This window comes from Saimiri boliviensis, chromosome 17 (genome assembly GCF_048565385.1).
Source record: "Saimiri boliviensis isolate mSaiBol1 chromosome 17, mSaiBol1.pri, whole genome shotgun sequence".
Classification (NCBI taxonomy): domain Eukaryota; kingdom Metazoa; phylum Chordata; class Mammalia; order Primates; family Cebidae; genus Saimiri; species Saimiri boliviensis.
In genome coordinates this window covers 59,882,564-59,909,382 of record NC_133465.1, presented here as the reverse complement: position 1 = coordinate 59,909,382, position 26,819 = coordinate 59,882,564, and the positions used below count along the sequence as shown (strand labels likewise).

The 26,819-nt window shown below is 38.7% G+C and overlaps 1 protein-coding gene and 1 long non-coding RNA gene across 3 annotated transcripts; one reads left to right on the top strand and one right to left on the bottom strand.

Moving 5' to 3' along the window:
* On the bottom strand, window positions 1-12,436 carry KCNJ2 (potassium inwardly rectifying channel subfamily J member 2). 2 transcript variants are annotated; one of them, XM_010342482.3, is made up of 2 exons: window positions 12,352-12,436; window positions 1-6,413 (listed from the first exon to the last, which is right to left on the bottom strand). In XM_010342482.3, the coding sequence occupies exon 2, from the start codon at window positions 6,195-6,197 to the stop codon at window positions 4,914-4,916; it is 1,284 nt and encodes a 427-aa protein (XP_010340784.1). In that variant the 5' UTR covers window positions 6,198-6,413; window positions 12,352-12,436; the 3' UTR covers window positions 1-4,913. The 2 variants fall into 2 exon arrangements, with proteins under 2 accessions (XP_010340784.1, XP_003931833.1); XM_003931784.4 differs by lacking the exon at window positions 12,352-12,436 and adding an exon at window positions 11,498-11,680.
* LOC141581892 (uncharacterized) lies at window positions 11,804-24,563 on the top strand. Its single transcript, XR_012514705.1, has 4 exons — window positions 11,804-11,938; window positions 12,504-12,692; window positions 21,050-22,052; window positions 22,741-24,563. It is a non-coding gene; the product is annotated as an uncharacterized LOC141581892 (long non-coding RNA).
* Window positions 24,564-26,819: the final 2,256 nt, after the last annotated feature.

Below are 26,819 nucleotides of genomic sequence, written 5' to 3'. Positions count from 1 at the left end.
TTAGATTAAATGGTGAGGCTTTTACTAAGAATACACACAAAAGGAAAGTGCATAGAGTAGTCATAAAAAGCACAGCCAAGTATTGAATGGCCTCAGTTTAAGTCTCCGCACTAATAATTCCTGTATGTACTTGGATAAGGTACTTAACCTCTCTGAGCCTTAGTTTCTTCATTTCTTAAATGAGGATAATAATAGAGCCTATTCCATAGAGTTGCTGTTAAAACTAAATTATTGAGTACTTAGGATTTAGAGTCATATTTGAAACATAAATGATAATCGCCATATTAAAGAAAAAAAATAGTAAGGCACAACCCATATTTGACAATGCAAATTTTCTCCATATTTCCAACTTGGAAAACAAGTTTGCCGGAGAAAGCAGCATTTCCTCTTGGGCTACATATTCTTGGTAGCTTTGTGACCTAAAACGATATACAGCTTAGTGGATAAAACTAGGTTTAGATGCAGGTAAAACCAGAATCCAAATACTACCTCACTGATTATTAGCCTTAAAATTTCTACATCTAAAACAGAGGTCAACACACTACTGGCCATGAGCCAAATCTAGCCCACTGGCTGTGGATGTTAGTAACATTTTGTTGAAACACAGCCATGTCATTTGTTTTTGTATTGTTGCTAACTGCTTTCACATTACAAGGGTGAATTTGCATAGTTGACACAAAGACCCTCTGGTTCATAAAGCCAAAATATACTTACTGCCTGGTCCTTTACAGGCTTATTTGCCAAGTCTTAATCTATAATACAAAATAATAATATCCTGATTTGGTTTCTGTGGGAATGAGATAAAATGGTATGTAATGCAAGAACTCTACACATAGCTGAGGCTTGATAAAGAATAACTACATATTATCACCCATTAAACAGAGAATCAAAATCTAAACTTGATAATATTTTTGTTAGGTTTTCTTTTTTTTTTGCTTGTTTATTTGTCTTTTCTATTCCCTTTCTACCTAGGCCATCTGTCCAAAAGCAAAATAGGAGCTTGACTTCCTCTAACTTGAATTAAACTTATCTGCCACCCCACTGCACCTGTCTGTTGAGACAATTTCTATGGTTCTATTCATCTAACCTATCAGGGGTTTGGGAACATTTGTTTTATGTGTTTCTATGGTAATCATACAGGAAGCCCAAAGATTCTTGCACTAATTTGTTTTCAATTTTTAATATTTTTATTTAGAAATAATAAAATAAGACATAATATATAAAAATATGTACAATCCATGGTTTGTGCAGTACAACAGGAAGACTTTAGATACAAAAAGACAGCAATGGGAAAATAATAACTATCATGATTGTCAATGGCTAGGATTGTTCAACTTGCCAGAGCCCAGAGCTAAAACCCAAAATTACTAGAAAAGAGATTCTACTTTGCTGAGGGTTGGGGATGGGCAGGTAACTATGCCACACTTTTTGTTTCACCTTGACATTATTAGACACAGCGTGAAAAAGAACTCACTGTACTTCTCAGGACAAGCTTTTGGCTTTTACTGAGTGTATTATGATAAAATATGAAGTGACGTTTAGTAACGGCAAGGGAAATATGATTTAGGAAACAGAGCTTATCAAATAAACACTGAGAGTTGGGATAGGAGGGTATTGAGAAGACAGGAAGTAAAGAGAAGAAATAATCCATCAACAGAATAAAAACAATATAAAACAAACTTCTCTAGGAATTTGGAAATGACAACAGTGCTATAGTGACATCCTTAAAATGTCTGATTCAAGTATACTCTTAGAGGGATAGAAAACTACTCCTTTCTCAATAAGCAAAATAGAATTCACTTTGTCTACATTTTATTTAAAAATAGGATAACCAGGAATCTATGGCTCCCTCCAAAAATATAGTGCCCTTCCAGATACGGGCAAAACTTTCTTTAAAAGGGAATAAAGCCTAAGTAAATTCAACAGGGAATCTGCTTGCAATAGAGAAGCAACGCACATCTGGGAATCGACCCCAGATATTCATGGTGAGTCCCCTCCATCTGCCCTCTAACGACATGTGTATACTAATTAAGGAGACACAGTCAAGAAGGACAAATATTTTGAAGGTAAAATGCAGCAATTGATGTCCTGCATTACCTGTGTCTTGGCTCTTGACAAAAAAAAAAAAAAAAAGAAAGAAAAAAGAAAGAAAGAAAGAAAAAAATGTCATTTAAAGCTTGTAACTGTTAAAATGCTAATAACTAGAAAAAGGTTTCAAATGAACAGTCCATGCTGAAATAAATAACAGAAGAACATAGCAATACGAACCTTATAAGGCTGGTATATATTTGCTAAAACCATGCTAACCGGTAGCACGTAGGTACTAGCTCTCAGAAATTGCTGCACTGAAATTATACTTTCTATGGCAATTATTTTTCTTTACAGACCTCTATTTACATTTGGCTTTAAATATGAAAATATCTGATAAACTTTATAAAATGTACACTTTAAAAACATAGCTTCTGCAAAATTTTCTTGAAAAAAAAAAACAAACCTGTGCACCAGAAATTTTATATTTTTTTCTTTTTCAGAAATAAGTTGAAAGATTTCCCTCCCTCTTTCCTGCCCACCCCCCATACCCACCCCCTTTCAAATTTCTCAAGTCTTTTTAAGTGGCAGCACTGTGTGTTTAGGGGGAGCCCCTTTTTTGGTCACCCCCATTTGCCACTATATCTTCATTTAATTTACATATCATGGAATACTCTTTGGTTTGATTATTTTCCTTTGCAAAACATCATAATAGCAGCAGCTGAAGCCCTCAATATCCTCTCACGGTCAAGAACCAAATTGATGCCTCTTCTGTAAGTTTTCTTGTCCACTCAATCCCCAATTCCTCCAACTCTTTAAACACCTTCCCAAACCTGCCCTTACATTTGGATTTAAAACAACCATTTGCTTAACATCTCTTTCTTGGTTTCACTGAAAATAACACCTCGGTTTTCAAAGCCATCAAATCTGAAGGCTGAAATCAGCAGAAATGGTCATAGTTTTGCAGGCACACCATTCAGATATGGCTGTTCGAGAACCAGAGACCATCACAAACATCAGTTTACAAAATACATGATTCTAGAACAAGCTGTTTTTTAATGGCATACAGGGATATAATACCATAAGAGAGTTGATTTTGAGACTCCAATTAGAAAGAAAAGACAGTAACCCCAGAATTCACAAATAGGAAACTTTAAATCAAAAAGAGAGTTCCATTATTGAGCTAGAGTGAGAAAAAAAATAATGTTTCTAGCAAGGCAGTCAGCCAGGCAGGGGAGGCTTCTGGAAAACAACGTGTCCTTCCTTAGTAACCTGCTCTGGGGCTCCGCAGGAGACAATGCTTAGCTCATATTCAATCATAAGTATGCACATAGAAAAGGGAAATAACCGTTTTAGACCATTAGCTCCTTTACTTGTGATTATGTTATTTTTATGTGCCTCTTCGACCCTAAAATACTGCGATATTTTCATTTCTACCTTCTTCCATTAAAAAAAGGCAAGTTTCCTCTCCCTCCTAAATACTTCATCTGAAGTGCTGCATCAAACTGGCTTGTCCACACCTCCCTATTACCCCACTTTGGCATTCACTGCCCTATCTGGCACTGTAGGACTCAATCCAGACAGATGGATCAGAAGAACAAGGCTGGAGGCCATGTGTGGCATCTTTTCTAAGGTGAAGTTGGGTTGGAAATATTCTGACAGTCGAGGCAATAAATTCAGCAGCAAAGGTTTAAACCCATTTCTCTTTCATGCTGGATGGCTCAGTTTTGAGAATTCCAGGGTGCAAAGGAGGTCCTATGAAGATCTTATCTTATGAAATAAATTTTGGAATGTGCAAAAGGGAAAGCCCAGAAAAATATAAGAGCACATCACCATCTCGCACTTTACATGAGCCTGGCCAGCACTGCCCAGCAGGAAAGAATGGATGTTGATATTGCGTGTGTGTGAATGTTACTGCCCCTTTCTTCTTCCTCTTGAAATAAAAAAGTTACATGAAAGGACAAAATTTTTAAAAGCACTACACTGACTAGACTCTGTGAGTATGATGCTCTATTTTCTGAATAAGGTGCAAAATGAACCGGCGGTTCAAGGTCTTGCTGAGGTTCAAAGTTATTGTCTCTTGATTTCAAGGCAGCCCATGGGGCTTTGTTTTCTTTTTAGTGTAAGCTCCACTGTGCAAAAATATGCATTATCTTTGGTATTTATTTTAGGTAGTCTAACTTAAAATTTGAGATAACCCATTAACATCATGGAGGAAAAAAACCACCACCACCCGGAGGCTACCATTTGGCTAGTGTTACATAATGCCCTTATGTAACAAAGAGCAAGAGAGAGAAAAAAAAAAAAAATCAATTCTAGCAAACAAATTACTGGCCTCAAAAAATCAGGCTCTCATTTTGGCAGTTAATAGCCAAATACTTGCCACTCTGAAGCGAATCATGAGCTTTCAATAAAGTTCAACACTGACTTTAAAATTACACAAAAGAAAAAACTACATTGCAACAAAAATACACATTTGTGTTCATGTAGTTAGCAGCTTTTCAAAAAATTAAGGCAGAGTCTTGCCTTTGTTATGCCATTAAAAACATCCTTGTTCCCTAAAGAGAAGCATTCTGGATAAATCAAATACCCAACCAAGGCTTGCCTGCAAGTTCAAGTTTTGGAAAAAACACAAAACAAAACATAAAAACCCATAACTTATTCTACAACATCTATGTGCCATCGGGTCACACAGAGGCATGGTTAGTGCTTTATGCTAATCATGGAGCTTACAGTCTTTCTTTGAAACCATTGTGCTTGCCTCAGTCCCTCGTGGCCTCTTGCTTGACCCATCTTGACCAGTACCGTCATCTGTATAACTGTTTTGGGCCTCTGACAAACAGACCACGTTGTAGAGTAACTATTCCAGAGAAGGAATCAGTCAGTCATATCTCCGACTCTCGCCGTAAGGGCCTGGGTTCTAGAGGCACACTCGCCTGGTTGTGAAGGTCTATGTCAGGGGCCGTGTCCGTACTAGTGCTTTCTGGAACTCCGTTTTCGCTGTCATCTTCCTCTTTGCTTGTGAGGGCAACTTCATTTTCATAGCAAAATGAATTCGCATTTGAGAGGATGTATTTCTTTTCTGCTAAGTCTCTGGCACTACAAAGGGGAGTGTTGGGGACTTCGTACGTTTTGTGAAACCTCGAATAGTCCACTTTGTAGTAGTGTTTCTCTTCAAAGAGCACAGGCTCGTAGCGGTGGCCCCACAGGATTTCATTTGCTAGGTAAGAGCTACGGCACTGGGTCGTCATGGCAGTGGCTTCCACCATGCCTTCCAGTATGACCACAATTTCAAAGTCTGCGTTGTCAATGTCCTGTTTACTCAAATCGTATAAAGGACTGTCTTCATCTATTTCGTGGACGATCGTGATTGGGGACACCAGAAATATACGATCGATTCCACTGTCAAACCCAACATTGATGTCTATTTGATCCAGAGGGATATACTCCCCTTCAGAAGTGATTCTGGATTTGAGGAGCTGTGCTCGAACATGAGCTTCCACCAAGTGGCTTTTCCGAAGATTCCCCACTCGCCACATCAAGCACAGCTTGCCGTCTCTCATGGCAATCACGGCATTGTGACTGAAGACAAGAGTCTCGTTTCTCTTCTTTGGCTTTGCCATCTTCGCCATGACTGCGCCAATGATGAAAGCATCGATGATACAGCCCACGATGGACTGAAAGACCACCATGAAAACAGCAATGGGGCATTCATCCGTGACACACCTGAAGCCATAGCCTATGGTCGTCTGGGTCTCAATGGAGAAGAGGAAAGCAGCCGTGAAGCTGTTGACCTCGGACACACACGCTTTGCCCACTTTGGACGCATCCAGATCCCCATGGAGCAGGGCTATCAACCAAAACACACAGCCAAAAAACAGCCACGACAGAACGAAAGCCAGGCAGAAGATAACCAGCATCCACCGCCAGCGAATGTCCACGCAGGTGGTAAAGATGTCTGCGAGGTACCGTTGCCCCTTCTCACCCACGTTGATGAACTGAACGTTACAGTGGCCATCTTTCTTCACAAAGCGGCTCCTGCACTGCTGTCGGGTGTGGACTTTACTCTTTCCGTTCCCAAAGCCGTTTGCAACTGCCATGGTGGCCAGCTTCATGCCGTCTTCTTCCGAAGAGACGATGCTGTAGCGGTTGGTTCGCACACTGCCCATCGCTTCTGCTGGGGACTCCAGTGCTTCTGCTTTGGAAAACAGTCTGAGTTTTTGTAAAACGCTTTGGAGAAACAGTTTTGAATGTTCGGTGAAGACACGCACACACAAAAAATGAGGAGAGATGGGTGTCTCTGGGAGCCTTGGGGTTCTACCAAGGTCTGTCTACTGACATACAGAGTCACTTTAATAACTCAGCTGACATCCGGAGAACATGTCCTGCAAGAAAAGAGAGATTGTGCATTACACAATAAGCCACTCATAAAGAATTCTACTGTCTAAGGCAATATATCCTAATAAAAACACAGAATTAGGTCAAGATAAGTATACTGTACATTTAATTATAAGGTTTTAAATTTCTTCATATCCTAAGCATGCTTTGTAAAACTTTTCTTTAAAAGTATAAAGTCATTAAACAGAAGACTTGTCTGTGACAGTTGTTCGACCAAAATGTCAGGTCAGGTTCCCTTTCCCTTATTTTTGGCCAGTGATCTAGAATATTCTGTTATTCAAGTCTACCTCTCCGTTCTCTTATTCTCTTCTTTTGCTGCCCCATTTGCTAGGATCCCTGTTAAGCAGATGAAAAACTTTCTGACTTCCAAGATTTGTCACAAAATTTTTGGAAGCAGGACATGTTTAGAAAACTTTTCACGTGAATGCAGCATTGGCATTCACTGAGTTGCACGTGAATTACGAGAGAATATTAGAACCCCTGATGACTTTGAAATGGGAAGACATTGATTATTTTGTTTAAATGATATAACTGAGCAGACTGGATAGGCAGAAGAAATGCTGGAGGAAGAAATTTAGATTCACACCTACAAATATAATAGTGAAGTGGATTCTGGTATAGGCCTGACTGAGTGTATATCCGGAAAATAGAGGGAACTAGTAGACACAAAACCTCCTATGATAATACTGACCCTATTGCTAATATTCATCTGAAATGGATCCCAGTTTCTGGATACTGTTTAGGCTTGCTTCATCACTTCTCACACTTTAAGCAACCACTATGCAGAAATACCTGCTAACATCTCTATTAGCGCAGGTAATTCTGGCTTGAAGACTTTGAAGACGAAGTCTTGCTCTGGGGGATAGAAAGCAATTCTGTTGCCTAGCAATAAGAGTCCTGAAATTCTCCTGAGATGCGGCTGTCATGTGTAATGACAGGCTAGGAAGTGAGCACTATTGTGCCATAGAACCAGGTCTTCAGCGGATTGAGATAAGGCAGGAACTCATTTCATGTGAGTCCAGTGCTGTGTTCTCTCAGACAGAGACAACTGTTAAGGACAGATTATAAATGCCCCTCTGCTTACTTTCACTTCCAGCGCTTTTGTTTGCTATAGGTTCCTATGGAGAAGGCACTCACCTTTACTTAATATGTGCAAATAGTAGTTCTCAGCTTTCTCCTGTTGCCTCATTCTTCCCTAGGTAAGAACTATCTATTTACTAACTTTCCATCTTCACTCCTAAGAAATTATTTTCCTTGACTAACAAAAACCTAAACGTCTAAGGTGTTTTCTTTGCCAAATGTGTAATAACAAAACGAATATAGGTTAGAACTGAAAAATAAAGGCCACCTTCAACTTTCCATACAACCAAATCCTTCTCCTGTATTAAAGGGGGGCAATGAATAACTCATGAAAAGAGTCAGGAATTTGTTTATGACTGATAATGAAGACTCCAGTTTTCTCTTCTCCTCTAAATCCATTAAGATTAAACAGTTAACAGAACCAATTTCAGCCAAGCCAGCTGCAAAAAAATAAAGCAAACCATTCATGTTGTTTTTGTACAATCCCTTAAAAAGAGGCAAGGTGCATTGCCTTTGAAAATGTCTTGTTACTGTCTTTTGACTTCTTCTTTATCCAAGTTATTATGCAAGAATGTGCCCCAACACATTTTTCCTGAGATTAGTCATCTATGAAAATTGCAATGTGTGTTACATTTTGGCAGCTTTTGACACCTAAATGATGCTCGATTTGAAAGTGCCTTTGAATTACTTTATAAAAAGAAGTTGCTTTCTTAACCTTCCACCTGCTTCAATGTTTTGTCTGCTTCCCTGTGAAGTTTGCACTTGGACCAAGGAAATAAGAATCCTACCCCTCAAGGTTCTAGATCCTGTACATGGAAAGCATTTTTAAGCAATTACTTCATCTTAGTTGCCTCACATTAAATTGACAATCATTTCTAAACAGACAGAGATAGCAACAACACCAAATGCAGGTGTACGTTTCAAAAAAGGGTAGAAGAGCTTCATTTAATAAATGCTTTGTATTCCTGAGTTCTGATTGACTTCAGAACTTTACATTATAAGCTGACACCAAGAAATTCCCTTTTCATGATTCAAAACAATCCTTCCATGTGAGTTACCATGAGGGGCCATGAGAAGACAGTCTCAAATTTCTTCTGACTTCTTTCTGTACTCCTTCCAGATTAAAACATAACAACCATATGAAATCTAAAGACTGAATTGTGACTTTCCAAAAATCTTGACCCCAGGACATTTGTTTGAATTCCACAAATCACACAATACCAGCTCCTATGAATAGCTTTCCGCATTTAGAATCTCGAAAGTAGCCTGTATTGAGAGACTATTATTGTCTTATTTCCACTGCTAATAACAGAATTTGTTCCACATGTGGCGCATCATTTAGAAATTTTACCATTTCTTCCTGGAAAGAGAAAAAGAGGATTTTTTTTTGGCAAAATGAAAACTTTTGCCACTTCAAATAGATATGCCCTAAAACAGATGTATGTGTGTATACATGTGCACACACATATGTATTCAGACTTTTTGTGGAGCTGATTACATAGCAAAAGTCTAGAACCTGTCAGGGTTTGATGGGGTAACAGTCCTAATGTTTCACGGTAAAAATTGCGTTTACTGTTAACATGCCCACATGCCTGAGTGACTTGAAGCAAGCAGAAAACTTCTTTACCCGCTCGCTTTCACTAGCAATTACCAATTCATGAGCAGCTGGGAAAAGCTATCATTAAAAAATAGGGCTTTCATGCAACTTTATTTCAAGCCTGTATTCAAAATAATGTTTTGAGATGCAGTCAATTAGAAATAGATGAGGGAACACTAGGTGATATAAATCCAGAGAACTGAAATTTTAATTTGATGAACAATGTGCAAATTCCCCTTTCAGTCAAAATATGTAAGGGCCTGAATGTAAATTTCATTGACACAAATAATCATTTTTATCCAGGCCATAACCCATGATGTAGAAAGTATTTTTGAGAAATTGAGAGGATACATGTGGTGCTGTTCATGTTAAGACTATTTATAGGCTGAGCCAAAATTAAGCATAAGCAATGGAAAAAATAGTTCAGCGCTTCAAACTTAGGTAGATGTTAAAGGAGAAAGAGCTACGGATAAATATAAGGTCAAGGAGATCGCATGGCACAAATGGGGGATCTAAATTGCTTTGACTATATAGGTAATACTTCCAATACGGCTTATAAATAACTTTTAAAAAATCAAATAAGAACAAATGTGTCCTGTAATGTGGTCATGGTGTGTAATGAATAAGAAAGTCTGTAAGGATAGGAAATAAAGATAGCAACAAAAGAAAATGTACTGGGCTGAGAGGTCTGCTAATGAGTGTTTAGAACAGCTATTCCCCAGCTGACGCCATATAGACCAGCCTGAGTGTGCTCTGGGCACATGTTGCTATGTGAGCACAACTGCTAGGAAAGCAACCTCTTAGAAGCTCAATAAACATAAGGGAGGAGGAGGGGAAAGTGGGAAGGGGTGGAGGGATACCTATCTATGTACGTGAGTCCCATGTCTGACATTTATACCCGACCACGCTTGGCTTGTAGCATGGCTCAATATTTGCATACGCTGAAAAATAGACATGTCTGGTAAACAAAAATATACAGTTAAAAAATCAATCTGTGCAGGTAGTTGTTGTCAATCTTTCAGGTTACGCAAAAGTCACATAAGGACACTACCGCTAACCAGCGATTCTGTAACTGAAGAGTCCGAAGGATGCAGAAAGACTGTGTTCTTTTATTTTTCTATGCCAAATTCATGAGAGTTTAGATCAAATATTTCTTATGGAGACCAAGACCATTAAAAAATAAAGTGTCATCAAAATAGAAGAGGAGGGCAGAAAGCTAAGAAAAATGACCTTGACCTTATTCTCACCCTTTCCACCCATGCTTCAATTAACATCTCTCATCCCTTCAGAGCACCAGGATTTTTCCAGATAATGGCAAATACAAATAAAAGATTTGGAAGTGAGCAGGAAAACGCTAACAAGTGTACAGATAATGTACAGCAGACACACAACAGTGGTCGGCGAGAGGAAATCTGGCAGGCTATTGATTATTAATGTGAAAAGAAAACAAATAGTATAAAACGCAATGTGGATTCCTTGCATATCCAAAACAGGTTTTCAAATAACACCTTATTTCCTAACAGGTAAACTCTGAATTTAAGAAAATCACCAGAATTCACAGCCTGATCCTGGTGACCATTCTGCTGATATCCTTACCCAGACACAGACATTAAACTGCCCATTTCCTATCCTTATTTTTTTTTCCCAATTGTCATGATGAATCCATGCTATGATGCAATCTTTTTGCAGAATCAAGTCGTTTTGACTATTTTGTTTCCCTAAAATCACACTGTCTTCAAGCTAGGTATTAATGCCATTATTACTAAACACAACAAATTGGTTAGGGGAGAGTGATACATAATGTGAAAGTTTTGCGATCCTCAGGCTCAAACCCAACTCAAGCTCCCGCTCTTCTTTCAGGAAGGCAACTTTGAGACACTTACTCCGTTTGAAACTCACAGCTATACTTGAAGCAATGACGAAAAAAAAAAAGCCAACGATCAAAAATAGTGCTGAGTCCCAAGGGTTGCCAAGCTTTAAGACCAAGGCTCGAGACGCACCCCCAAACCAAATTCCCTACCACCTTTTTTTTTTTTCTTAGAGTGAGAACCGAACACAGAGTCTCGCCCTTGCCTCCAAACCCAGTATCTCGCTACAGCTGGTGCATTGGAAGTTATGAGCACAAACAGATGCTGCAGAGAAATCTGTCTCTATTGCTCAACTGTTCCAAGCATGTCTCAGTATTTTTAGCTCTGGGGATGTTCTGGTGCGCGCACACAAACTATATAGGCATGATCTGGGACTCCGGAGCGTGGGTGAGCGCTACAGCAGTGTGACAGCTGGGCACCTCTGGAGCAGCGGGGCAGGGTCGGGTAGGGGACGGCGGCCAGAGTCCATTCCCCAGGACACACAGGCAGCGAGCGAAAAAAAGGAAGAAAACACAGCAGCCCTTACCTGTTGCTGGCGCAGGAGCATGGGGACATGGAGTGGAAGTAGGGGGTACAGAGGCATGTAAGGATCCAGTAGTTTGTAAAGAGCGAGTGAGCCAAAGCAAACCAGAATTCCCAAGACCCGGCCTGCCGGCGCCGGGAAGGCTGCGCGCTGGCCAGGGCTCCAGTGCGCTCTGCAATATCCTGGGCTCTTTTGAGGCGGGCCGTGCGACACCGGCTCTCCTGGCCCCGCCCCCGGCCGCTGCCGGCCAATCGCAGCGCTCCTGGCCGCGCGGCCGGCCCCGGGGAACCGCGGCGGGGAGGGGAGGATGCTGCGAGGCGCTGCCAGCGGAGGGAACCTGCCGCCGCCTCCTCCCCCTCCACCCTCGGAGCCCCGCCGGCCGGCCGGGGAGTCGGGGCCCCGGCCTGGGAGGAGGAAGTTGCGGCCCAGCTGGGACGGCAGCAGGTGGGAAGCTCCGCGCCCGGCCGTTGGCCTGGGGCAACGCTTCCTACCCCGTCTCGAGCCCCACGCACTTCCCGGTTCCCCTCCTCGGCGGGGGGCGCCGCGCCCCGCGTGCTCCTCGAGGGGGCCCGCGAGGTGCCAGCGCCGGGGAGAGACGTTTGCCGCCGGGGCAGGACTGCTCGTCGGCCCCGGCGCGTCTCCCTCTCCTCTCCGTCTCTGTCGGAGCCCCCCCCACCCCCAGCCCCTGCCCCTGGAAGCCCCCAGCCGAGGCTGCTGCGCCCGCAGAGGCCGCGGAGTCAGTGGGGCGAGGGGGCTGGGACGGGCGCGCAGAGCCCCCGGGACGGAGACGCGCGCAAGTGCGGCCCCTGCGGCGCCGCTCGGCTGTGCCTTCTCCGGACCGTTCGCGCAGTACTTACGAGGAGCCTAGGCTTCTCGGAAGGGAAGGCGGCTCGTTCCCTCTCGCCCTGTCCGCCCTCCATCTCTCCGCCACCGCCCGGCACGCTTTGCTGATCTAAAATCAGAACAATTAGAGAGTAATGATTTTTTTTTTTTTTTTTTTCTGGAATAGCTACTCCTACAGACACTCCGATCTGCCCTCGCCTCAGCGCCTCCCAGCTCTCGTTCCCAGCAGAGCCGAGCGAGAGCGCGCAGACCCCTAAAAAGCAACTTGAGTGTTAACCGGGTCTGGATTCTCGAACTTTAGAAACTCATCCGTGCGTGCACGCGCGCGCGCGCACTCGTGTGTGTAAATCGAAGAGTAAGTGCATATTATTTCTGAGTGCTTCGATATCCTAACTAAGCTTTGCTCCTAAAGAACAGGATATATTTAGGAGGCTTTCCTTCCACTAAGTTTTAAAAAATATTTATTTCCTCGAGCGATCCAATGTGTCGTTTGTGCCGTTTATTTAAACCTCTACAGGCCTCCATGAGCCGCTAAACTAATTCGGCAAACTAGCTGGTATCGTGGACGGCACAGTCGGGGTGGATTTCTGTGTGTAGGAGAAGTGAACTGACAATTCAAGGAAAGGTTCTGCGCGCGTCCCCACCTCCCAGCCTCATATCCACACGTGGCCCCTAGGAGGTGCTGGTGAAATATGGTTGCTTAGGTTTTGCAGAGTGTGCCTCATTTCTTAGCACTGAGCAAGGTACTTAAATTAAAAGGGTGTGCAATAGACGATGTACTCAATGTGGCTGCTCTGAAAGCCAAATGGTGATGTGGTTTCTGTTAATTTATTGAGATTATGCTGTTCACCAAGCCCTGCTACCAACTCTGTTGCCACGCATTTGGGAATAATGCTTGCCCTCAGGGAGGTCTACTTTAACATTTATTTAGTTATGTGTTATTTATAAACAGCTTGAATTAACACTAAAATAGATGGCTGTTAAGAACCTAGACTGTACCCTAAAGCTAAAAGAACCTGAGGATTGACAGGTTAACTCTAGATTAACCGAAGGATAATGGACGAGTTAGCAGCTCAGTTCAGTAAGCTTCTTCTGACATATGCTTCCTCCTGGACTTCTACGAAACAGGCCAAAAGTTTAATTATCCCTTAAAACACGTTAAGCCCAAGTAGAAAAAGAAAATTAATCACTTATAGATTTTTTCTTCTTTATTATGATTCAGTTGGTGCATTTGCAGATGGCTAAGAATTTTCCAAACCGTAGGAATTCAGAGGCAACACTTTCTTTATTCTTGTTGTTCCAGGTAATGAGCTCTCTTTGAAAAAAAATCAGTCACTCACTCGGAAAGGGATGCCATTTTTATGCAGCTTGGATTGAAATGATTTTGCTTTAGTCTTCTGTTCTAAATAGAATGAATACACCACAGGCCAAGATAGTTTCATATGATAGGAAAATCCTGGTCTCTCTCATCAGTTATCAGCATCACATCCCCCAACTTCTCTCCTCCCAGGAGACTGAAGGATGTGCAGCAAGGCTTATTTCTTGAAGGAGAAGGTTCGGGAAAAATTAATGAGTTGAATTCCAACTTTCCAATCTAAGTAGAATCATTATCTTAATTACTTAGCTAAATAAGGAAGTATGAAAGATTAAATTTTGCAAGTGAAATTTTCTAAATGCATGGTAGCATTGAATAACTCTATTGCTTTATTTTTTAAAAGGAAATATAAATGCATTTTAATTAATAAATGACTTTTCATGACGTCCCTATTAGGAAAATTCCTGTATGCCAATGCCTTCAGTGCTTGAATTAATATATCTTTTCAAGTGATGCATGATACAGATTTCTCTATTCAGAGTCTATCTTTTTTGGCCAAGTCAGGCCTTATTTAGCAAAAATCCCCATTAGTCTTGGATATGAATGCAATTGGGTGTTTGGATCCATCTGTGGATTAAATTTTTCCAAGGAAATGACAATTATGCTCTTACTGATTCTCTCCACGGTAACCACCTATAACATTAGAGCCAAATATTAGTCACAATCAGGATCTGCAGTCAGATTGTGAATAGCTGTGTGACGCAGAAGGTGATTGTTTCACTAGGAGCACAAATCTTTCTTTTGCATTTATATAAAGATGCCCAACAATTAGACATATTTTCAGACTTCCATTAACCATATATATATAGAGAGAGAGAGTTCAATTTCACATAAATGGTAAAAAGCTCCTGGCATTTGTATCCAATGGATATTAACCACTTTCTAATCTTAAAAGTGATAATGAGTAGCAATAGATAATAAATAAATCTCTGTCAGATTGCCCTGAAATGTAGACAGGATGAGTTTGCAATTTGCTGCTATGAGAACAAGCCACTTACTGTGGTATTTTAAGGCATTGCATGCAAGCTTACTTATTGGAAAACAGTTTTGGCCTTAAGTTTCACTTACCACATTGGTAATAATTAATCTTCACATTAAATTCAATGAATGTATTTGTTGAAATAACTACTTGGTACTTTGGCTATATGCTAAGTGAGGTGAAAGATGGAAGGGTCCTAAGGGGAGAAATTCCTGTCCTTAGGAGTTCAGATGTCCAATTGAGAAACAGACAAGGCAGAAGGAAACATTTAATTGATCAAATGACAATATAAGGCGGCTTATGATTAAGCACTAACATGGATCAGGCAACAAAACAATAATTTTAGAGAGATTTGAAGAATGGATGAAGCAGGATTTATGGGGAAGTCTTTGCAAAGGAAGATTTAGTAAATATGACATATTACTATATATAGTGATATAGAGGATGCTGAAAACACATCAGAAGACAGGAGTATCTCCTCATTCAATTAATTTCACAAATACCCGCTATGCTCCCAGACCTTTCTATATACAGCTAATCAAGTGTATAAATTATAAGTCATTTCTAAGAATGAATGTCAATTACCTGATGAAATGAAAAGAACAGTATGTGTTAGTATAACTTTTGATAATCACTCAATGTGATTATAATAAACATAAGCTATTTCATTTTTTGCCTGCAGGACAGTAGGCCTATCAAGATACAGTAGAGCATTTTCTTCTGCATTAAATGACCCTAGACTAAGCTTATTTAAGACTTTCTGCTTGTTTTTCCTGTCCATCGATGTGAGCCTTCAGTTCTCATTTTTGCTTCTGATAACGTACCTTTAATCTGTCAGGCTGTCACCATGCTCTGCCTAATTTGTTGATTCTGATCTGCCCTGGGCTGAGAAATTATGTAACCAAGATTGCTGAAGTAATGTAAAAGCAAATATGATTTAACATATCTGAAGATGCATTTTTGAAGTCGTATGAACAGATGCTGAATTTGGAGGTACCTTTGCTTGCTCAACCTCTATTTCGGGTAATAAAGCTTCAGGATTTGGATTTATTTCTATTTTGCTTCTCAGAGCATTTAAATGGCTTAGTCTTTGTATTTGCTGTTATGAATAGCTGAGGAAAACTTCTCAGTAAGTGAGATACCCTTGTGTTTGCAACTATTCATATGTTTGTATTTATACATAAAACAAAATCATGCTCTCATTTATTGAGAAAGTAGTTGAGTGCTTACTTTATCCTTGTATTATTATGACCTTTATTTTCCATCAAACATGTTAAAACCAAAAACAGTAAGTGGGGCTTTAAGAAGCTCACACTTCCAGAGCATCCATGTTATTGTTTAGTAAATTACCTCTTCTGTCATGCTCTGGAAGACTTCATTTATCTCATGTGAGTGAGACGATTACCCTCTGAAAATACCGTATTCATTTTAGGGCCAGACCCTACATTACTATGTTTCTTGATTCAGTGATTACAATGATCATTTAGTCTGTTTTTTCTGGTATGCGTTAGGTCTCCCAAAGGTAATGACCTGACAGCCTTGGTTTACCCTCTATAACCACAAATGGCAGTTCCTTAGGTCAGGTAGCCTTACCATAAGTGCAGGTCATTGGTTAGAAGAGGTGCCAGCTGAGAAAATATCAATCATTATGCATAGACTCATCATTACCACTGGGGAAAAGCAAGCTGTATAACTGGAAGAGTGTAGTACCACTGTTTAATCATAGTAATTAAGCAATAATAAGAAGACTAATAATAAGCTAGCATATATGGAGGGTTTTCCAGAAAACAAACACTGCTTTTGTGCTTTACAGGATGTGCTATCCTGATGTTGTATATTGCACGTACATTTGCATGGGAAAATAGTGAAGACAGAGAGGATAGGAAGGAAGGAGGAAGTAGAGGAGACAAGAAAATATTCATTAGAAACTATTGGTTCTAAAGAAGACACAAACCCATCAGTAGCCACCAGGGAAAGTGAGACTGCCACCAGCATCCATAGTCCCCCTCTACAGTGCAGTAAGAAATGCTTTCCAGTGAGAGATGCCACAATTAGCAAACTGAATCCAATGGTTAAAACACCTCTTAGAATGTCTCTTTGCTTAACAATACATCTTTGGAAGATCATTAAGAGTCATGCAACTTGGCTTTTTTCAGAACTTACAAAAACAAAACAAAAAATTAAACACAAACTTCAGACAGCCAAAGCTAGTCACTATTGTGGATATTTATGGAATATGTCACAAGCTATGAAGAAAATGCAAAACATATTTTGAGTAATGTCAACAACACTGTGATGAGACTCTTGAAAGAATATGTACATACTTGAATGTCTAGATTTTGAGATGTGGGCTTTAAGAGCTTGTGGGTTTTTTAAAAGGATATTTTTGGTATTTTTAAAAATTATTGCTAAAACGATGCATGTCTATTTTGGAAAATATAAAAGATAAGCATTTTAAAATGTAGAAGAATGTCGATAAATGTGGAAAATAATATAAATTCATATTTCCACCACTGGAAGATAACTATTATAAATAAATGTTTTGATATATCTTTCTTTTTTCCCTCTATTTCTATTTTTAAGCCTATGTTTTATAATTTAAAAAAATTAACATACTGGGTTTTTTTTTTTTTTTTTTAAGATGGGGTCTCACTACATTGACCAAGCTGGTCTCAAACTCCTTGCTTCAAGCAATCTTCCAACCTCAGCCTCCCAAAGTGCTGGGATTATAGGCATGAGCCACTGCACCTAGTCTCTGTAATTTTAAGATCAATTGTGTCATATTTTTAATACATGAGCATCATTTTTATATTATCTAAACATCTGTCATACAATTAAAAATTATTTGAAAATATATATATTTTAATGATCACATATATTTTATGAACTATAATTGTCACCTATCCTTATACCTTTATATTCAGTTTTTTTTTTAACCTTTATAAGCATGAATTGCCTGGACTTGGAGATTTTTTATCTTCATAGCTTTCTCTTTTCTTATAGATTTCTAGATGTGCAATTATTGGGTCAAAGCTTATGAGCTCTTAAAGCTTTTTTTTTTTTTTTTTTTAAGCCGTCCTTTCTAATGAAATTCCAATGCATTGAATCTCAAGGATGTTCTAAGTTATGTGACTTTGTTGATAGTGGCAGTATTGCCCAGTGGAGAGAGGTTGAGCTTTGGGTCAACTTGACATGTGTTTGCAACCTCCCACTTACTAGTTGTAAAAGATTGTTATAAGAATGAGAAATAATATATGTAAAATGCCTACCACTTTGTGATCACCTAATCAAAGGTATCTATTTATTCTATCACTATTGCTACTGCCACTAATGATGATGAAAATGATAAATGAGTAAATCAAACATGTTAGCTAGGATAATAAGGCATGCATACAAAAGTCAATAAATAAATAACTTTATGTAGTGCTTAATTAAGTGCAAAAGTCATAAATGAAGAGGTAAGCATCTGAGGAACTTAGCAACATATTAGTTCTATATTTGATAGTACAGGTTGGCATGAAACAGAGAAAAAAGTAAAATGGATTTCACAATTGATCAGAATTTGAACAAATTCATAAATGTCTTTAAAGAAATATTAAGATCAAACATTAAACTTGAACCAGATTTTTGTCTTTTAAGGCAAAGATGTTGAGTTGACACTTGATTCTTGACACAGGGAGAGATCTACAGATGACTGAGCAGAAGGATACGATGTGTAAGTAGGGCTGTTGGAACATGAAACAGGCAGTCATTTCTTCTTCCGTTGCTTCTGGCTGCAGCCCTACCATGTTACCCTCACTTCCGTTTTTGTTTTCTTAATATGTTTTTTACATTTCAATTTTTACTTAAAAGGTAATAGAGATATAGAAATTGTATTCCATCTCCTCATGTGAATGGGACTATATATGTGGATTCCCAGCCTGCTGATACCAAATTCAATGCTTATTCCTCTACTTTCTGCAGAGTATAACTTTTGCTAGCATCTCTGCTCAGACAAATCTAGAAACCTAAAATAAGACCTCTATTTTTCAAAGCCACTTTCTAATTCTCCCCCACATATCCCCCACATTATTTCTCTCCTAACTCTAAAATATATGAAATTTGAATTTTTGCTCCTTATGCAGGACTCAATTCCAAATGCTTGGCTCAATTTTCAGGCTTCCCTGTGCAAGAGTTTCTTCCATTTTTAAAATAAATGTTATCAGTATCCACGGGTTTAATTGAATGTTTCCTTCATCATTGACCAGCTTCCATTCTGTAGGCACTCATCCTCAATTGAGATTTAATTCCAGTCTTCCAATAAATTTATGTTTTAATGTTCAAAGCCCTAGTGTATAAGTTACAAATAAATAAAGCTTATATTGCAACTATACAAAAATAAAATGCTGTGCCCAACGACTACCAATAACATTAGTGGTTTATGATAGCATAATAATATTCATAGCATTACATGACCATTAAAAGAAAATGCAAGTTCTCAGTTGAAACTTTTAGCTCCATGACAGACTATCCTCTGGTTATCTGTGTACACAGTTTACAGCTACAAAAACCTACTTTGCTATTTATTGCAGAAAAGTGCTCAGTTAAAAGTAAGTGTTGTTCCTTCAGCAAAATAGTCACTGACCCAAAACTCTCTGTGACATTTTACAGTGCACACAGCCTCATGTAAGTTTAGACAAGTGGATTTATACTGTCTTATGAGTGCCCGCCGCTAATATATTACCTCGTAACACGAAAGTAACATATCTTTCAGACTATTTTGACAAAAGTTTAAAACACATACGATGAAGTTCAACTTTCAGGAATGAAGGACTGCCAGAAAATATTAGTTTCTACATTATACATCCATTTAGAAGCTTACTTGAAATCTGCCTTTTGTAAAGGAATGGAACGCATAAGTGGAACTGTACATTTTTTAAACTTGATTGCCATTAAAGCAGAAATTATAAGGTTAAAAAAATGCAGGTGCTTAGATTTTTAATGTGCTTATTAGGCTCAAATCCAGACATTTCTTCTGCTTCATTTGGATTTGAACTACATACAATTCATTTTAAGTGTTAAAGAAATTTAAATAAATTCTTTTAAGCAAATGTTTTTAGAAATTGTTTCTAGGATTAGCGCTAGAACAACTCTGAATTTATATAATAGACTTAAGTTCTATCACCAGTGTTTCAGCTTCTGATCTTTTTATCTGCAAAAATCTCATTTCAAAACTTGTAATAATACAAAAGTCTATTCTTTAGTGTGGTTTGCGTAACTGAGTCACCCAAGTTTTAGTAAGGCAGGAACTGATAGTATAAATAATGCTTTTTTTTTTTTTTTTTTGCAATCTGATTGCCATTTCCCCACATGTAAACAGAAATATGTGAATACTCACATTTTGCCTTTTAAGTCAACTTGGGAAAAATTAATTAGGAGCGCCAGTGTTCCCATTTACTGAGACTAAACCTCTTTTATGTGTTAGCACATGTCAGAATGTTTTTTTAAAAAATCCTTGAAAAATAATATGCCCTACCTATCAAAGTCCAAAACTATTGTTCTCACTGTATATTATTTTTATATAAAATAAAGATAGTGCCTCCTTTGCACAGATTAAGCTAAGGAAGGTATATACTTAATAGTTTAGTTGGCAGAAAGCAAAATTAAAAAATATATGAACATGCAGGCACACACATACACATGCACGTTCACAATTATTTCTTTTAATGCAATGATGACACATCGAGAGGCCTCATAAAAAGATAAAGAGGGCTAAGATTTGATTTGCAGTTGCTTGGTTCTAACAGAAGAGCTGTGGTCAGTTCTAAGACTCTTTCTTGAAACCTGCCTTAATGATCTTGATTTTATGGTATTTGGAATCCAGTTACATTTTACAATTTAAAAAGTCACCTGTTCACTCATTACACATATATTTATAATGTACTAAAATATGCAAAATTCAAAATAGATACTGGCAACTCTCGGTATGTTTGAAAAGTAGAACAATCTGTAAAGCTCTGAGGTTAAACAGCTTCAACATGTCAGTGAAACATGAGCTAAGTACACATAATTTAAGCAGTTCCTTTAGACTAAACGACAATGCATATTTTATTTAAATTTTCTTTCAGAAGTAATCTGAACATCTACCTGGTCAAAGTATCATTTAGTCCAACAGGCTTAGTCCCCAATGCCATATCCATAGTTTCAAAATCCAGACAGTATAATGGAAGTTTATACAAGTCTCTTTAATCCTGGGTTCAAAATGAATCAGTGCTCTTCTCTAAGTGAAGTAAACACAGAAATTAGTTTACTCCTCTCTGTGTTCTATCTTCTTTCCTTAAGCATTGTTTAACTTTGTTCCTTTTTTTTCTCTCCATAGTCCATACGTTAATGCAAATCCTACAAACAGGGGATGGAAACCCAAACATAGCCGGTGATCCAGGTGGACAGCTCTGAATTAGATTACTACCACGATTTAGCATTGGGTTCATCTCTGAAAATACAGCTCAAGACCTATATGATTCCAGCTCCACAGGCTGCACTGGAAAGTATTGCCTATCAAAGTAACACGCAGAAAAAGCACCAAGCACGCTTGATAATATAAAACCAAGGCATAGCCCCACAGGGTGAGACAATCTAGTCAGCAAGAAAAAAAAAATCCTTGTTGGAAATATTTCTCCATAATGGAAAGCAATTCTCTGTGAGTCGACTTACAGGTCATGACATAAAACCAAAGCAAAAAAAGAAAGAACTCTAAGCATTGACAGATGTTCTTTGCTTGCTCCTGTCTCCTGACCCCCTCCGAGTCTCCATCAGAAGGCAGCCTGACCTGCAGGCTTTCTGGCAACTTAGGAACTGGAGATCCTTTACACAAAAGGTTTTACCCCTAATTCCACTGAAAACTCCCTCGAACCAAGAAAAACTTTTTTCTCACAGGAGAATTTAAGAGAGTCTATGGATTCATGCTCGATTTCATAATTTCCTCTCTGTACAAAAACCTGGGTGTTTATTTCTCTTACGTAATTTCCAGGGAGTCAGTTGCATGACCTGACTTGTATTCTGCTGGTCTACTGAGGGACCTTACCGTCAAACAGTCACTCTTGGTGAGAACATACCCAAGAGCTGATATATGACTGCAAAGGAACTTAACAATTCCTGGAAGGAAAAGGGTTAAGAGCCAGTAAAAACAGCATAAATTTACACATGACCTAGTGTGATTACATGTTATTCTCTTCCTTGGAAGGAACAACAATGACAAACTCCATAACTAATGCTTCTGGTCTAAAAAACTTCTCCCGAAAGGACACGTTTTCACCCACTACTGATGATCTCAACAACTTTCTGGATAGAAAAGACCTATAGACAGAGAGATGTGCTTGCCGGTGAGTTTTCTTTCCAAAGGATCTAACAAGTCCATTCCTGTCATGGGAAAATCATCTCAACTATCGGGCTGAAGGGAGCAGCCTTGTGTGATAGGTTTGTGATGGTTCGATTCAGGCTGACAAGTTCTAGAACTATTATTGTTTTGTCCCACTCTTAACTTGCTAAGAAGGTAGATGGCTTGAATAGCCAGAGGCCTTGATTCCTGTGAGAACAGTGGGTAGATAAAAGCTACTGCAGTGGCTTCAGTTACAAAAAAAAAAAAAAAAAAAAAAAAAAAAGCTAGCCCTGATACCATTGCCTTCAATGAGGCAGAGTGCTCTGCTCTTTTCTGTGCAAAACATAGGAAGAGGATTGGTGAAGCAAGTGAAAAGTAGTTGGGGACACATAGGGGACATGCATTTGTTTCCTTTTATAGGTGAGATCAAATGCACCAAAGAGTAAACGAAGCCGGTGCCTCAGTCGTCTATGTCCTAGCTCTGCAACAGAGGAGTCCCTAGATGAATAAGCTAGTTAAAAACTGAGCTCTCAGTATAGAATTATCTGGAGCCAGCAGAAAGCGGGCAGAGAGGTGGGTTGCAACCTCTCCCTCCTACTCGTAACTCTTAAGCATTGGGTTCATCTCTGAAAATACAGTTCAAGAGCTGCATGATTCCAGCTCCTTTTCTCTTTGTCCCCTTCCTTCTCTAGGAATTTTTTGTCAGCTGAAGAACAAGGGCATCTGCTGCCACAAAGAGAAGTTGCTCTTTTGCCTTTAGCCATGGATGCGTCAGGGTGACCATGTATTCGACTGGAGAGCCCACAGATGTTACTGACACAGCAGCTTCTCTGACAATAGACCGTCAATGGTACTCTGTTCTCTTTCTCCACTCTCCTCCTCCTTCCTGCTGTCTACACACAAGATTCTTCAAGGAAAACCTCTGCAATGCTTCCTGGTAATAGGACTGAAATATCTGGAGTAGTAGATACCTTCTTGAAACTTTCTAAATACAATTGATTGTATCAGAAGTGCTGCTGAAGAACTAAATTAAATGGAAAAGGTAGACATCCAGAAAGAAGGAAACATTTAGAGTTAGCATAATTGGAAGTTTTTTATTTTAAAAATCCATTCTTTTAAAAAAAAAAAACAACTGAATTTGTGTGTGTGTGTGTGTGGAGTGACTTCCCTTATAATCGGCTACTCTGAAATATATCTCTCTCCTTTTATTCATGAAAAACAATATGGGCAAGATAATTATTGATGGAAACATATCTGGGTCAGGAAAATGACCCAGAACCGAGATTTACGCTTTCCCAGAGAATATCCTTGTATTACTAGTCCTGTAGAAAAGAAAACCCTAAGCTTTTCTGATATTTTTAAGTAAGCACGCCACATGTTCCCTTCTAGAAAGAAAAACAAGGGTGTGCAAACTGCCCACAGGCCAAATCAAGCTTACAACCTATACGTACCTTGTGCACTAACAGTGTTTTTATATTTTTAAGGTAACAAAAAATCAAGAGAGGAACACTGTTTTGTGACATTTAAACATTTTATGAAATTGAGGTATGTGTATTCATAAATAAAGTTTTATTGGAACACAGCTATGCTCATTCAGTTACAGATTGTCTCTGATTGCTTCCCAGCTGCAACAGCACAGTTGAGTGGGTGACACCAGGGCTATATGTGGGCCAAAACAATCTAAAACACTCACTATCTGATTCTTTATTAAAAAAAAAAAGTTTGCTGATTGCTGACCTACAGTAATACTATGGATCATCAGGCTAAATTGAGTAAAAAGGATGTGAGTACTGTCTCTCATCCTGATTCCTGGAGGCTGAGTAAACTTGACTATTTAAATGTCGTTGCTTCCTTATTTAAGTGGAGATAAAATTCAGACATTTTTTTTTTTTTCAGGATGAACGAAATAATGATTGTAAATATGTACACAAACAATAAATGTGTCTGGGTGCAGTGGCTCATGCCTGTAATCTCAGCACTTTGAGAGGCCGAGGTGGAAGGATCACTTGAGCCATGAGTTCGAGGCCAGTCTGGGCAACATACAGCAACCCTGTCTCTAAAAAAATAGAAAAATTGGCCAGGTTTGGTGGTGTGTACCTGTGGTCCAAGCTACTCTAGAGGCTGAGGCAGGAGGATCACTTGAGTCTGGAAGGTCAAGCCCGCAGTGAGCTGTGATCATGCCACCACATGCCAGCTAGGGCGACAGCGATACCCTGCCTCAAAAACAAAACAAAGTCGAGATGCAGTGGCTCACGCCTGTAATCCCAGCACTTTGGGAGTCCGAGGTGGGTGGATTGTAAGGTCAAGAGATTGAGACTATCCTGGCCAACATGGTGAAACCTTGTCTCTACTAAAAATACAAAAATTAACTGGGTGTGGTGGCATGCACCTGTAGTCCCAACCACTTGGAAGGCTGAGGCAGGAGAATCATTAGAACACAGAAGGCGGTGGTTGCAGTGAGACGAGATCGTGCCACTGCACTCCAGCCTGAGCAACAAGAGCAAAACTCCATAGAAGAAGGAGGAGGGGGGGAGGGGGAGGGGGGGAGAAGGGGGAGGGGGGGAGGAGGAGGGGGGAGGAGGAGGAGGAGGAGGAGGAGGAAGGAGGAGGAGGAAGAAGAAAGAAGAAGAAGAAACCAGAACGAAAACCTAGCATATGTTATTGTCTGTACTTGACATGCTTGGATCAAATATCCTTACATATTAAGTGGCTTCCAAATGGATTCATAAAATAGAATTAGGAATATTATCAATATCAGTCAATAAAATCAGTGAATGTGAATGATTCTATGAAGATAAACTTTTGATCTATTTTTTGAGACTGTATTTTTTCTTGATTTTTGCATATCTATCACTAAACTGTTGTAAGGGTACTGTTCTATAGAGGGACATAGGAGTCTATGAAATTTTCAGGCAAATGTTTAACTTTGGATTGCTTCAACATAACACATCTTGAGTTTGATCTTACTGGAGATCATTAAAAGCTGCATTTAAGAACTCAAAACACCTCAAATATGATCTCACTAGTAATCATTAAGTGTTGCACTTAAGAGTATTTAGTGATAAAAAAGCAACATCAGAAACAATAACTGAATAAAGTAGATTATTCTGCAACCAAAAAGTATATCCTGAAAAGTGTGTAAGAACTTCACTTTATTTTGAATGCATATTGTACTATTGTATGATTTTAGTTCTTTGATTAAAAGACAGTATCTGTTTATATCATTGTCTATATTTTTTTTTGGTTTTAAGAAGTACTAGTTTAATAATGATATTTAGAAATATGGTACACAGATACCATAGCAATATAAAATGCATACAATTTAAAATTATTTTCTTATAAACTCTCTAAGCAAATGGCTGACAGCTTCCAACACATAAACTTTTGGACAAAGGTACAAGATATTTTTAGGCCTTCATTTTAAATACCATCTAGTCATCCAATTAGGTTTCGAAAAATATAAATATGACAAATATATGGATTTCTGACGTATAAACTGACATACAAATCTACATATTTTCTTAATACTTTCATTAAAGCATCTTTAAAGAAGCCTTGTATAACATGAAGTTGAGGGTTCAAATTCAGTTTCTATATTTTTATCTTTTGCTATGTTTGACTTCAAGGCCAGGATTAGGATGAGGTAAGTAAGGCACTACTCTCCTCAGGTGTAAAGTTTAAGAGGCACCAAAAAAATCCTCCAGTAATTAAGATAAATGATACTAGAATGCACTACTTTTTAAATAAAAAAGTATGCAAAATAACTTATGATAAGCAAAATAGATCATGTGTATGTGTATATATAGATTAGTTGGAGTTGTCTACAGTAGAGAAATTCAAGATAACAATATATTAATCAATATAGACATCTTTCTCTCATGAAAAGTCATTTAGAGATGGGTACTCCATGTCTGGATGGGGAGCCCATGGCATTTTGCAAAGGCCAGGCTCCCACATCTTTGCTCCAATATTACACACACACACACACACACACATGTGTATATGTAACTTAACATGTGACCTAGTTGATGTGATTACAATTTGTTTTTATTCTCTTATGTTTATTTTCTCTAAAAAATTTGTTATTTCATAATAAGGAACAAAACCTGATATACTCTATTACTTTACAAAAAAAGAGATATGATTCCATTTTCTTTACCTCTTACGTTTGTTTTTCTTGTTAAGACCATGATGCAATTTTGATCTTTCGTTTATATAGGTGGCTCCAAAGAAAGCTGGGTAAATGCTTTTTCAGAGCATGCAGAATTCATATTTCTCTACCCATTAGGAGAAGAAAATCTGTCTAGAAACAAATAATTCATATAATATTTTGATCTTTAGCTATTAAAGGATTGAAAGCAGAAATAGTTCTAAAGCAATAAATTCACTAGTGGGAAAGGCTCAGGAAAATTTCCTTGCTAAATTTAATAAGGAAAAACAAAAAGTAGAATGCATATTTTCACCATAATTCATTTTGCAACTTTTACCACCTCATAGAAAGCAAATTTTGGTAAACTTTCTCTAGGAACCTAACTACAAAGTCACAAATGACTTATTCTTACTAGATTTTTCTAAAAATTAATAGAAGTTGATTTCTCCCTGAGCCCCTTTAGACTGACCTATCTTCAAGCCTAATTGAATCTTAGTCTATCAGAGTCAAGTTGTCTGTTTATTTTAATTTCTAAAGCTCAGTATTGAACAGGGCTTTGAAAACTTCTGCTCATTTGAATATTTTCTGTAAAAGCAAGAGAAAAAAGCACATCCCATTATT

Coding starts and splice junctions, on each gene's coding strand:
- KCNJ2 (XM_010342482.3), bottom strand. CDS start 6,197: ATGGGCAGTGTGCGAACCAACCGCTACAGCATCGTCTCTTCGGAAGAA.